At 31.7% G+C, this 14,698-nt stretch overlaps 2 protein-coding genes across 2 annotated transcripts in view; one reads left to right on the top strand and one right to left on the bottom strand.

Annotated features, from left to right (window-relative positions):
- LOC145318734 (protein rolling stone-like) overlaps positions 1-272 on the bottom strand; it is a 316,823-nt gene extending 316,551 nt beyond the window's left edge. Inside the window, exon 1 of the mRNA XM_080160225.1 lies at positions 239-272. The gene's annotated coding sequence lies outside the window, so the exon portion shown is untranslated. The remainder of the gene's footprint in view (positions 1-238) is intronic.
- The window catches only part of LOC145319925 (uncharacterized), a 58,396-nt gene that overhangs the window by 19,460 nt on the left and 24,238 nt on the right, over positions 1-14,698 (top strand). Inside the window, exon 7 of the mRNA XM_080162327.1 lies at positions 7,871-8,548. Coding sequence (XP_080018453.1) covers positions 7,871-8,548 — 678 coding nt within the window. The remainder of the gene's footprint in view (positions 1-7,870; positions 8,549-14,698) is intronic.

Genomic DNA, 14,698 nt, shown 5'->3' with positions numbered 1-14,698 from the left:
AAAGGCAAATAACGACTAAAATATAGCTTTAACAAGGATGACAACATCCATAAAATGTACCTAACTGTTATAAGAATCTTGATGCAAAGTTTGAAGTCAACAGGACAATTTAACATGTTTAAATTAACGGATTTTAAAGTTAGTATGTTTTTCAACCTATTTTTTAAAAAAAAATACGCTATTCTAAGAACTGAAGATATATTTCGATTATAGCAATCATTTTCAATTCATTTTGTCTCTTGTAGAAGTGAATCAAGCAATATTAGCTTGGTCGTTTAAATTAACGGAAACAGCTAACCGTTACGGACGGACCGACCCTAATTATATAAAAAGCTTCGTTTTAAAAAGTGAAATTATTATTCCTTTAAATCTCATTGTCTTGTACATTCTAGTAATTAAACCTTTGCTACATAAAATACTTTAAAACTCGAGTACTGTACAAAATTGAACCCTGAATTAGCCAATCATCCTTAATGTTCCCAATTATAGATAAAGGGTGTAATAACTTTAAGATAAGCTAATACAACTTATCAGTGCCCCTTCACTTCAACACAACAAAATATTTCAACAAAAAAAAGTAAAAAACAAATTAGGTGGGGGAGGCAGTTATTTATAGGGGCGATTTTTCTGGTAGGTTGGTGGTAACCTCCCTAAAATTAGTTATTAACATTCCCAGGACCTATGAAAAGCTATCCTGTAAAGGAAAACCACATTTGTTCACCGGTTAGCGAGATCCTTTGGTACAGACATAAAAGCTTATTATTCATATATTAGGATTATTATTGAAATTGGCGAACTCAAAATCAAAAATTTTCATACAAGCATTTATTTATCTTAATATCATTTATATTATATTGTATCAGTTTAGCCATTAATAGTCATATTAGCAAACCTTAGTTTATCTAATAGTAAAAATAGATAGGGTTCAAAAATAGACCAAAACCTTACCAAAGCCTAAAACTATCTCGAAACCCATGTGAAGCTTCCAAAATGAAGAACTAATTAAGTTCAGTGGTTATTGAAATATGAAGCTACAACATTTCAGAATGTAATAATATTTTAACAGTTATTTTAATTTATGCTCTGAAAATTTGTGCGGAAATAATGGCAAACATAACTTATTAGATAGGCTAATATAATTCAAGATTTTATCATATGTACATTTAATTTAAAGTTCATTTGTTCTGTAGATTATATTTAATTGATTGTATATATATCCTCTCACATAAAGTAGTAGGGAATTTTTTTGTTTGTCCTTTCAGATCTCAACTGAATTGAAATAGTTATCCATTTAAGTAAGTCAAAGGATGGTTTTAATCTAGTTTACTTGTAGACTTTAGTCTTTAGAGGTTCAAAGGTATTTTTAGACTCTAGATGCTAAGTGCACTGTCTTTAGTTGATCTTGCAGGGATCTTAAGGGATAAGACAATGTACATCCCCAATGAGGATAAACATAATTTCTTCTTCTATATGAAATAATTATTGGTTGAAAAGTTTGGACTAGCTATCAATATTCAATAAATGTTCCCAAAGTTTATGAGCAAATCCTGTAACACATGGCTATAAAACTTTGGGTACCAGTGTAATTCACAGTGCAATGTCCCCTCCCTCCCTGTAATGTTGTAGTAACTGTTATGATTGACATGACAATAATGACAAAGTTATATAAAAATGTATTCACATACACTTTTTTAAAAGCGAAGCTGTTCTATAATTAGGGTCTGTACTTCCATACAGTACGTCCGTGACAGTTATCTCCTTCGTTATATTATGTATGTGATGATTCCTGCAACAGTTAGGTACTATAAAGAATACCGTTACCAGAAAGTCCGTACAATTAAAAACGGTGATTTATTAACTTTTTTACAATAATTTTCATAAGATAAAATTATTCTATTCATCTGATTTTTTGAGCAATTATTCCTAGGACAACTAGGTACAATATTATAAGCGAAACACCTCTATAATCAAGAAATAAAAATGGAAGTAAGTATGTCCTTAAACAGAATCCTGTATTAACGCGATTTAGTGAATACCTTTATATTCTGCTGAGTAAGTTTTGATTCTCTTAGCTCATTTTTGATTTCAGAATTTCGATTTTACGGCTGTTGTCATCCTTTTTTAAAGATATTCAAAAGCTAAGCTTTTTCATATCATTTATATTTCCTAACTTTGTCTTTCATCAAGGACAGCCATGGTGATCATAAAATGGTGATTCCAAAGGCGATAAGACTCATTATTAAAAGCGTGCCATATCTTTAGATATCCTTTGAAAATCATTTTCAAATAAGGATATTTCATATCCTGCATATTTGATTTTCGTCCTTGGCCTTTATGGATGTTGTTATCCTTGTTAATATTATATTTTTATAAATATGTGTGTAAGGATAATAACTGTGCTTATAATTTACATCCTGAGCACTTTTTATACTATTCCTAAATATCTTAACATTAATATCATATCTCAGAATTAGTAGGGATACTGAATTTAAAGAAAAACAAGATCCATAAGAAGCGAAGCACAAAAAAACATGGAATGGACAAACGGTCAAAGTGAATCATAGAACAGGAAAAAAAATACAAAAGTGTCACTAAAAAAAATTCAGCTAGCTATCTTTAATAGCTTTAAGGACTGACTAACTAACCGACAGACAAAGTGAATTATAGATAAGCTTCAGGAAAAGATAACTAAGAAAACTCTAATGTATTCTGCATAAAATAAAACATAAGTAATTTTCCTTATTTCAAGCTTAAATTATTGAATCCTTACATAAAAGAGGCAGAACCCTTTCCCTTAAACTTAGACTAAGAGAATAAATGGGAAGAAGCTTAATTTATCGTCCATTGACTCATTCTGATAAGAAAGAGAAGACAATTTAAAGTCATTACCATGGTTCCACCCTTATAAGTCTACTCAGGGATCTTAAGGGATAAGACAATAGATAATAAATTGATATTCATCCCCAATAATGATAAACACAATTACTCATTTTGTAGATTAAAAATATTGGTTGAAAAGTTTAGACACTGGTAGTTTGGAACCAACCAATCAAAAACAATAAAAGTACCCAAAGGAAAAATATAACGTGGTTAAAAAACTTTGGGTACCAGTGTAATTAAAGTTCAATGTCTCTTCCTCCATAAAAATTGTACATACAGCATACAGTTATTTTTTTTAATAGCATTCAAAATTTACGATTTTTAGCAAAAGATCTCGTTAAATGCTTGGAAGATCTGACTGTTCTTTGCAGTGAAGCTTAATACCTATTGAAAATAAAAAAAACCTTTTTAAATATTTCTTTTATTAAAATAATAAAGGGAGTTGTTTAATAATACTTTTAGATGTTATAAAACTTTCGCTAATAAATTCAGAATTTCAAATTTTATGAATAAAATTAATAAAAACAAAATTTATCAGATTTAAATAAATTGATAAGGATTCTTTGTGGAATCAAAATAATCATTAAATAAATCAGTTCACTAAAGGTACACAAAAATAGCAAGGATAATAATTGCTATACATAGCGCAGCTCATATCATAGTTTGCGGTTTTAGGTTAAACGTACAGACAAACATACACTAGCTATAGAGTAGCTATGCTGGGGTAACAAGAGGGAAAAAACTTGACAAATATGAGTATTGCAATGTGTCATTTTTTGCAAGGTTTTTCAGTTCATTTGCAATTATTTGGATCTAGTTGGGTATACTAAGGAAAGACTACTTAAGAGGTAAGACAATAGACGATAAATTGATATGCTTTTGCAATGATGATAAACAAAATATATCTTTTTTCAATTAAAATTATAACTAGAAAAGATTGATGCCAATAAAAGTTCTCAAAGTTTTTAAGCCAACAAATGAAAAAGGACGTTTATAAAACTTTGGATGCCAGTATATCTTATATCTTAATTTTCCTTCCCTTTCAGCATACTTAAGATTATATTAAAGGCTATACACGGCCATAACAGTCAATATTTAAACAGACATTAGAACTGGCGCAATATCCTGCGTTTCTCATTGGATATTGAGATTATTCAAAAGCCTTTTAAATGTTTCATCGACATGTGAACATTGCCTCTAAAACTAGGCCTATCTTCGTAAGTCCGACTCTATTCCAATATTGTACCATTATTCTACGTTTCCGTTTACATTAGCATATTCGTTACTCTTTCAACATTTCAAGCTAAATACGATAATAGGTTAAGGAATAAGACAATCGAAGATAAATTAATCTTTTAACTAATTATATGCAAACAAACTATTTCAATATATAGGAGAAATTTTTGTGAAATTACCTACAACCATCCCAAGAATTTAAATAGTTTAAAAAGTAGCCTTAAACCATCTAAGTACCTTATAAAGCTCCCCTAAATTGGAGAAGTCAGTCGGTTCAGTGGTTAGCGAAATCTTAAGGGACAGAAAATAAAAAAGGCGTCTTAATTAAGAAGTAACTTTTTGTCTCTTTTATAATATCCAAGAAAATAGTTGTTTTCGGGGATTGGGTTAATGATTAAGATTTTAATGTTTTAAATCTCTGATTGTCTGTCCCTATTTATATTTCTTTTTTATATAAAGGAAACTGTCAGACCGTAACGTAGCTAATTTTAGTTTTAAAGTATTCATAAAAAAAAACTGGGAAAATCCCTGAAAATGCAAATGAGCCTCCCATTAATTTGCCTAAGCAAAAGCTCTACTCCCCCCCCCCCCTAAATAATTGCGATATATGTGTTAGGTTTAGTGAAACCAATGGCCTATAAATTGATGCTCATCCCCAATGATGATACACAAAATTACCCCTTCTGTAGATACAATTAGTGATTGAAACGTTTAGACACTGAAAAACGTTTTTATAAAACTTTGGGAACACCCTGGAAGCCTCACCTTTTTAGACCTCTTAAAAGGGCCTCGAAAAAATATAGAAAATTAGAGGAGGGTTTTTGTGTGGTCAAATTTCAATTTAAGGGGACTATACCAACAACTTTTTTGTTCTTTTATCATTAATAAGTCAAGAAACTTTATAAGATGTCTTAGTTAGATAAAAGACAGAGATTGCCAGCCGCATTTATAACTCGCAGTTATTCAGCCGCAGTCGATAAGATCAGCTGGCAATTAACCAACAATCTGTAGCCAAACCGCATGCTTCTTACGGCTCAACTGCTACAATAACGGCGGCTGCCAATCCCTCATTAAAATATACTTAGACATTTTACAATTGTCTGAAATGTATATTTTATATAATTTGAACAAAGGCAATATAATTAAAAATTATTTTAGAGAAACTTAAATTTTAAAATTTAAAATGCTAATTTTCATAAAAAATTTCTTTAATATAAAGTAGTAATGTTTTTTGAAGTATTTAAGGGAAGTTTTTTGATTTAAGTATTATATGTCTATAATACCATACAATAAATATATAATGTGTAATACAAAATATCTAAATTACTTCAATGTAACTGAATATAATTGAAATTGAAAACACATAGTCTATAAACAATTATATATCAATCTGTCTTTAAACCTAACCAGAAACTCTGATTTAGATTTGTACGTTGTTTAAACAAGGATATCAACATCCATAAAAAAACGCGGTAAAAAAATGTGATAAAATCCGCGAAATGCTATAGAAGCAAAGCATTTTCAAAATTAAGATCGGCCCTTTTGCAATAACATAAAGCTCTTATTGTTAAAATTATGAAATTGATTTCAAATTTGGTATGGCGATTCCTGTAGTAGTTGTTACAATTTACAAAGCGTAGAAACTCTATAATCATTACCATAAATGTACGTATAAACCCTGTACAAAAAAAATAACTTTTGAGGACCTTTAATCCTGAAAATATAACTTTAGCTGTGGTTAACCACTCTTGTCTTTGTTTGTGTCCTAGAAGTACATGGATCTTAAGGGATAAGACAATGGACGATAAATTGCTTACATCCCCAATAGTGATAAACACAATTGCCCCTTCCGTAGATTAAAATTATGGATTGACAAGTTTTGACAAAACAATACCAATCAAAATTCGGAAACAGTACCCAAAATTTTTGTGCTAACGAATAAAGTAAAGTGAATATAAAACTGGGTACCAGTGTAGTTTACAGTCCAATGTCACCTCCCTCCCTGTAGAAGTCTCAATCTTTTACTGATTACGAGAACTAGAGTGGTTAAACTCCTATTTTCAATGTTATGCTCTCTGGGACCTATATGAAGCTTCTCTTTAAAAAATAGACGAATAGACAGCCAGACATCGTACTACTTTGTATCAATATTCGACACAATCTAAGTAATTGGTCCTTCCATTGCATTGGGTGGTGAGGAAACCAGAATTTTAACCAGGGGCTAAAAAAGGAAAAAAAGAAGACGTTTTTGGATGTGTGTCGCACCAATTATTTAGTAGCGCAGCTACTCTATATCATAAGAAGTTTATAAGTCCTTGTTTCCAAGCTTAAAATCTAAGCTTTATGAAAGCGAGACTTTTCTAAATATATAGAATGTCCTTCCATCTGTTTGTTCATAAAAGGATTCTTTGTTATAAATGTTAGAATAGTCTGATTTAAGTTAGTTAAAACTTCTTAGAAAATCCCTAATAAAATTACGAAAGAAAATATTTGTTTAATATACTACTTTTTAATATTTGCTAACTTTTTTTATTTAATAGAATGTATGATGTCATCCTTGTTCCCTAAATATATATATAGATATACATATAAAATTGCTCTTTAATATATAAAGCAAACATTTCCTGTATTAAAAGACTTTAAAAGTACATCTTATAAAAGGGCGTCATAATTTTTTTTGTACAAATATCAACTGTTTCATTTTTCATTCATCCAATATAATCCCCAATGATAAATAAGAAAACTACCCCTAATGTATGTACATATTTTTTGTTATTATTAGTTTGAATAATCATAATTCAATAAATGTATCAAAGTTTTTTATCCAACCTAAAAAAAATCTACCATTGCAATTTACAGGCTAATGTACCATCTTTCCCTATTAGAGAAAATTTATAATAATTACTTAAGATTAAATTATTTTATTAAAGTTGAAGTATTACAGTTTTTAATACATCAAGACGGCTAAAAAGTTTAGACATAAGTTACAAGGATATAAAATTGAAGGAAAAAGGAAATAAAGCTCTCACGAATATCAAATCATTCAAATCAGGTGGGTATTCACTTCCCCATACAGAATTATCAGAATAGCATACAACAGCACGGAATTGTAACACACCCTTGGGGAGGGTTGGGAAAATAAACTGTAAATTATTCTAGTACCCAAAGTTTTAAAACTAAGTCATCTTATTTTTTGTTGGCTCAACAACATTGGGGACTTTTATTGAATTGTGTTCGGTTAGTTCATTAAGTTCAGTGTCCAAACGTTTTAACCACTAATTGTAATCTACACAAGGGGTAATTTTGTGTATCATCATCGGGGATGTACATTAATTTACCGGCAATTGTCTTATCCCTTTAGATCTCTAGATTTATTTGTAAATATATAACGCAGGGCCGGTATGATTATATGGGGAAGTTTTTGCACACCTCAAAAACTCAGGGAAGACAAAACTGGTGCTAGTCATTAAGGATTATCTTGTCTTTACATGATTTCGTATATCAATGATTTTAGGTTCGTCTGTCAAAATGCAATATAAGGAAGGGGTTTATAGTGCCTATAAAAAATGACGTCATATGCAGATGGCCAATAATAGGCCAATAAACAGGCTAAATTACCAAATGGCTAGGTGAGTGAACATTCTAATTGAACAATGGCAGGCTAGTATGACGTCATTTTTATAGGCACTATAAAAAGTTTCCAATATAAGAAAAACTGCCAACAATTGATTATTAATTCTATAAATATTTTCAGAGTGTACCGGCGAAGCATTAGCGCACAGGACCCGCTGTGCATGTCAACTCCGCGCTCCAACAAGTCCAAGCTGCAACGCCAGGTGTCGGCCGCTAGCAGGCGGTCAAACTACGGCCCTGGCGTCGGTGGTAACGGCGGTATGCCAAGATCCTCCAACAGTTCCACAATTTCTATCACAACCGACAAAACTAATGATTATCATACTAGGCAGCGAAACGCTGTTGAACGGCGGCGAAGCCGCCTGGAAGCGTCCAAGCCCGAGCGCAACCACCGCGTTGACTATAGATCTCACGGTACAAGCACCACTGCCGCCGCCGAGTCGACTAATCGAAGTACCGCTAGCACTTCGGCGGATCGGGCTAGCATCGGCGTTAATACCGTTGGTAACAACAACAACTCTACGATAGACAGCAGTAACTGCAGCAATTTTGAACAAAGTGTCGATTGTATTAGCGTAGTAAGTGTCGAGCAGAGTGTGCGCAGTGTACAAAGTGCGCGCAGTAACGGCGGTGCAACAACTGCCGCGGCGTCGATTGTCACTGATGCCGCCAGTGTGCGCAGCATAGAGTTGCGCCCCAAGTCGGCGCGGTCGTCTGAGTTTGAGTCGAAGCGCGGCACGTTGACCAGCCTGAGCTCGGGGAGTACGTCTGCCAGTCCCCCATCTACTACTACATCAAGGTGAGTGATTTTAACCATTGAAAGAGGGGATAATGGGCTGTTTATTGCACTAGTCCCCAAAGTTTGATAATAACGTGTTCTTATTTGTTGACATAACAACTTTGGAACTTTAGATTTTTTAACACTATAATAACTTTTTTCGGGTATAGTCTCTTTCGTCGCAACGCCTCTGAAGGGGCGTTTCGTCGTATTTTCAAAGTAGCTTTTGAAAAGTTATTTTAGGTAAGGTTAGGTAATTGACCCGCAGGGTTAGGCAATTTGCCCCGCAAGGGCTAGAACTAGGGGAAAAGCTATTGTGAAAATACGACGAAACGCCCCTTAAGAGGCGTTGCACGAAAAGTACTACACCCCTTTTTTCTTCTAGATCCATCTATCTAAATGCATATATCTATCTGAAAGTTATAATTGATTGTATTATATAGATATCGCATTTCAATTGATTTGAAATGAAAATGTTGTATCCATGAAATTTTCCTATAGGCCGCACCTTGCTTTTTTTTGTCTGCCTGTCAATTCATTGCTGCACATTCAATATTACTAAATATTTTTTTAGGTTTTAGCTAACCTCTGAACTATATAGTTTTTCTTTTTCTTCTTTAGTATGGTCTCAAATACCTATTCAACAAGGATAACAACATCCATAAAAGCGAAAGCTCTAAAACGGTAGGACAAAAGAACATTAACTTTTCAGTGTGTCAGAACTGAGTAATATTGAAATATGTAATATGAAATATTGTAATTTTTTGTCCTAGGAATCAGTATCCAAAAAACAGATGTATATGTTAATTGTTTTACATAATAATTGTTGTTAAAGAAGTTAAAAACCAAAACATTGAGAGGAAGAAGGATTAGATTTTTACATATTACATATTATTGGCTGAAATGTTGGACCACCTTGATTCCTTGGCTTGCAGCCCTATACTTTATAGATATCAATTTCATTCATATGAAAATGTATATATAGTATAGTATAGTTGTATATATGCATATTTGTTTCATTAAATTTCTATTCATTCATAATTCAAATTTTATTTCTACTTTTTCTCTTTTGCTATAAGTCTTCGCGCCCATACAGACAAACAAATTTTAAGCTCAGTTAAAATTATGATTCTGATACATGAAAACACTTTACCTGAATTATAAGAACTAGGGGATTTGAACGATGATTTCTCTAGAATTTTAGAAATTTTAGAAATTTTATCTTAGATAAAAGAAGAATCAAAACATTTTTCCTCTAAAATTAACATATCTAAGTAAGCCCATTTGTCTATAACAGCATAGAGAAAACCCAACCAAGGATACAGGTATAAGACAACTCCAAAAATCAATATAAATATGAAGGAAAGACGGGTTATAGATTAATTTAAATATTATTAACCTGTCCCTCCATGTGTAAGCCTTACCAAACATTTGAAAACTGTCTCTTAGGCCAAAATTTTGTAGTTTTTAAGAAGAATAAAGAGTTGAAGATTAATTTAACTGCTATTTTCCTCTCCCTCCTTGATTAGACCTTACCTAACCTTAGTATATTGTCTGTATGTATATAATGTAGGCCAAATTTTTGTACTTTTTAAATATCAAGGAGAAGAAAGGGTTTAAGATTAATTTAATCATCATTGTATTTTCCCTCTCAGATTATACCTTACCTATCCTTAGTATATTGTCTGTTTGTATGTAGTTGAGAATTTTATAGTTTATAAATATTGGGGAGAATAAAGGGTTGTAGATTAATTTATCCATTATTGTCCTGTCCCTCCCTGACCTTACCAAACCTTAGTATATTGTCTTTATGTATATAATGTAGGCCAAAATTTTGTACTTTTTAAATATTGGGGAGAAGAAAGGGTTGAAGATTAATTTATCCATCATTGTATTTCCCGTTCCTGATTAGACCTTACCTAACCTTAGTATATTGTCTGTATGTGTGTAGTTCAAAATTTTGTACCTTTTAAATATTAATGAGAAGAAAGATTGTAGATCAATTTATCCATCATTATACACTCCCTCCCCGGAAAAACCTTACCCAACCTTAGTATATTGTCTGTATGTATGTAATGTAGGCCAAATTTTTATACTTTTTAAATATCAAGGAGAAGAAAGGGTTGTAGATTAATTTAACCATCATTGTATTTCCCCTGCCTGATTAGACCTTACCCAACCTTAAAAGATTGTCTGCATGTATTTAATGTAGGCCAAAATTTTGGGGAGACGAAAGGGTTGAAGATTAATTTAACTATTATTTTCCTCTCCCTCCCTGATTAGACCTTACCCAACCTTAGTATATTGTCTGTATGTATATAATGTAGGCCAAAATTTGTAGCTTTTAAATATTGGGGAGAAGAAAGGGTTTAAGATTAATTTAATCATCATTGTATTTTCCCTCTCAGATTATACCTTACCTATCCTTAGTATATTGTCTGTATGTATGTAATGTAGGCCAAACTTTTGGGGAGACAAAAGGGTTGAAGATTAATTTAACCATCATTGTACACTCCCTCCTTGATTAGACCTTACCTAACCTTAGTATATTGTCTGTATGTATATAATGTAGGCCAAACTTTTGGGGAGACAAAAGGGTTGAAGATTAATTAAACCATCATTGTACACTCCCTCCCTGATAAGACCTTACTCAACCTTAGAATATTGTCTGTATATATGTAATGTAGGCCAAAATTTTATGCAAATGCTTTAAACTTAATGTAAATACGGCCTGCTTTTAAAACAGCAAAAAAAATAATTAGAAACAATTGCATAAATTAGAAATATGATTTAACCTTAAAAAACTTGTAAGTAAAAGGCGTTTTTTTTTTTTTTTTGGTCCGAAATTAAATTTTTAATTGCCATTTTTGTCTTCCCTGTTAATAAGCCCAAAAAAATCCGCAATTTTTTTTTGTTGTTTCATAGGACAATAAATTCATATTCAAAAAGATAGGACTAGAGAAAACACAAAGAGAAAGAAGAAAATATTTTCATCTAATTTTCTAAAGGTTTCAAGGGTAAATTTCATAAACATTATTATATGTACATTTTTATTTGAATTTTAAAGCACACAAATTTTGAAATTTTCTTACAATTAATTAAGAATTTGGCCAAACAAATAACATATCCCATTTCCTAGGGATCAATTGATGTGCATCCCCAATGATTATAAACATAATAACACCTTCTGTGGAAGGAAATTTAAACAGTAGTACTTTAAAAACAACCAATCAAAAATTAATAAAAGTTTTTGACAAAGACCAAATTGTGTCAATAATGATCCATGTGACGTCATACAAATGAGGGAGATGAGAGGAGAAGTGGGAAAGAAAACCCCTAAAAAAGAGATGGATAATCCCTCATTTTTATGACGTCAAATTGAAAATTTTTGACACAATTTGGTTTTAGTCAAAGTTTTTAGCGAAGGAATAAAACTTTGTCTATCACTTTCAATTTTTATTATTTCAAATATTTTTTTTGTACGGGTTTGGGGGGCTGGGTCTATCTCTAGGGGCGATTTTTATTGGGGTGGTGGAAGTAACCCAAAAACAGTTACTAAATTCCCTGTACCTATAGGAAGCTTCACTATAATATGAATTATGTATGAAAGAAACTTAAAACTGTTAAAAAATACATAATGTACTGTAAAGCAACAAAATAAAGAACTTGAACAGTTTAAATAACCCAAAGTGTCAAAAAGTCAACTGATAAAAAACTACAAACCTTTGAAATTAAAAATACCATGTTTCCTTTATCGATATAACCAAAATAGGGCTACGAAATAAAGGGATAATCAAGAGATACTTTTTGTTGGTAGATTTTTAAAATATTCAACTTTATCTATAGAATTAACCATATAGTTTATTAAAGAGTAATATAACTTAAAAGATCCAGCTAGGTTTCTTGTAGTATTCAATGCTATAATCCACTTTGTCTGTCCGTACTTCCGTCAGTCAGTAACGCTATGGGAGAAATATGATTTTCTCAACTGGTATTCAAGATTTAATTTTTTTGTAATTATTTCCTAAACTAATAAGCATCCAGAATATATACATTTTACCTGGTCCGTTGATTTATCAATCAAAAGAAAATGAATGTTAAATGATATATAAGGTTTCGTGTTTTTTTCTTATTTTTTAGATATATTCTTGATTTATAACCACTATTTATCTTCTTTTTAAATCACTTTTGGCTTTTTTTCTGTGATTTTTTTGTGCTTTAATACTTGAGGATGTTGTCATCCTTGTTTGAAACAGTCTATCCCTTCTTCCCTTACGGCTACAGATTGATACCAATGACATTTGGTGTCAGATTTTCATATTTGGGCATTTGGAAACACAGATACCACCGGGTGAGCCCTCATTTCCGTAAATTATCATATTTACAAAATGTTTCGTATTTGTAATAAGACACAATATTATAAAAAAAAGTAGCAGTATGTATGACCATGAATTAGTCTTTGTGTGTGTATTAAAGGATACTGCTAACCTCTAAACTGTATGGTTCTCCTTGACTCTTTTTATACGTTTATGAAAGGTTAATAACTATTTTTGGGGAAGGATACCTCTGATGCTGTGAGTATTGGTGCAAAAAATATGACGTAACAAAACAAATAAGCCAATGAGAGTCCACTATAAATTTTACCATTGGTCAATAACGGCCTCTCATTGGCTAATTTTTTTTGTTACGTCATATTTTTTGCACCAATACTCACAGCATCGATACCTCTTACCCAAAAGTATAAAATTGTTTGTCTTCTCTTTTTAAAACCAAAAGTGAGTGGTAGACTTACGCCACCCCTTTCCTTCAAGTGCATCTAGAGGTGCAGCCGCTAATAACAAACAAATTAGAAGCATTGTTGTTTGAACTGCAAAGGAACGGTGGGTTTACTATCGTAGTAATTATTTACGGTTCTTATGATTAAATATATTTGGCGGAGGTGATAGTATACCCACAGAGGATCAGGGATCTTAATGGATAAGACAATTTTAATAAATTTCAATAACTTTCTAAATATGATAAACAAGATTAAAAAGATTAGTTGTAAAGTTTGAACACTACCAGTTTGAAATAAACCAATTAAAAGCTAGTACCAAAATTTTTTGAGCCAACGAATAAGGTAACACAGATATAAAACTTTGGGTACCACTTCAAGTTACAGTCCAATGTCCCCTCCCTCCCTGAACAGAACAGATATAAATTTTAAATAGGATATAGGGAAAAAGGTTAAATATTATTTGTCCGACGTTTTTACATATAAACCAAAAAAGATAACTTCAAAACTTCCCATACTCAAGCGTTTTTGTAATACATTTTCAATTATGGCGATATTCCCTGGATTAAAACCGGAAGATGGTGAGAAAAATATAGCCTAAAACTAATCCTAAACATTAAAAAAAATTAAATAGTCTAAAACCAATCGGTTTCTGTGGAAGAGAGAACTTATTGGACATACAAAAAAATAATACTTTATACTCTTGGGCGAGTGTGGCTTTTTGCGATTATTAAATTTTGTCATTATGGCTTTTTAAGAATATAAATCATTTTGCGGAATAGAGTGTACACCAATATTTTTAGATATCTGATATTGATATGTTTCATATGTCAAAACATTATTTTTTCATGTCCTTATTTTAATTTTTAGTAACAATATTTCTTGAATAGCTATTGAAGCATCATGAACACCCCCCCCCCCCCACCCTTCATCGACCCTTTTCTATCTTTTAGGAAATCAATGTATGTATAATTCTTTTTTTAAGGTTAGATTGGGTAACTTGCGGGTTATGAAAACAATTTTAAAATAAATACAAAGTTTGAGGGTGGAGGGGGTTGATATATTTTGCTGTATAATGGATTACTGCTGATAAAATCCATTTGGATTTTTGGCCTTGTGGCAGTTTTGAAACATATTGTTGTCTGTTGCTTTTATTTTTTTTTTTTGGGGGGGGGGAGTGGTATGAACTTTGGGTTCCATAATATTTTACCGTCTAATGTCCCCTCCCTCCCTAAGTCAATGTTCAACACTTTATTGACTTTATAATAGAAGCATCAATTGAAAATAATTACTATCAAATCAAGAAGTAAAGTTTTTTTTGTCTGAAGTTGAAGTTCTTGAAAAATGTTGGTCATAATTGGTTGAACTTTTCAGGTAATTTTTTAAACTGTCTTGTG

Source organism: Acartia tonsa, chromosome 5 (assembly GCF_053477335.1).
Source record: "Acartia tonsa isolate MP-2025a chromosome 5, ASM5347733v1, whole genome shotgun sequence".
In the NCBI taxonomy this organism is placed as follows: Eukaryota; Metazoa; Arthropoda; class Copepoda; order Calanoida; family Acartiidae; genus Acartia; species Acartia tonsa.
The sequence above is the reverse complement of the archived record's forward strand: the minus strand, read 5'-3'. Positions and strand labels throughout refer to the sequence as shown.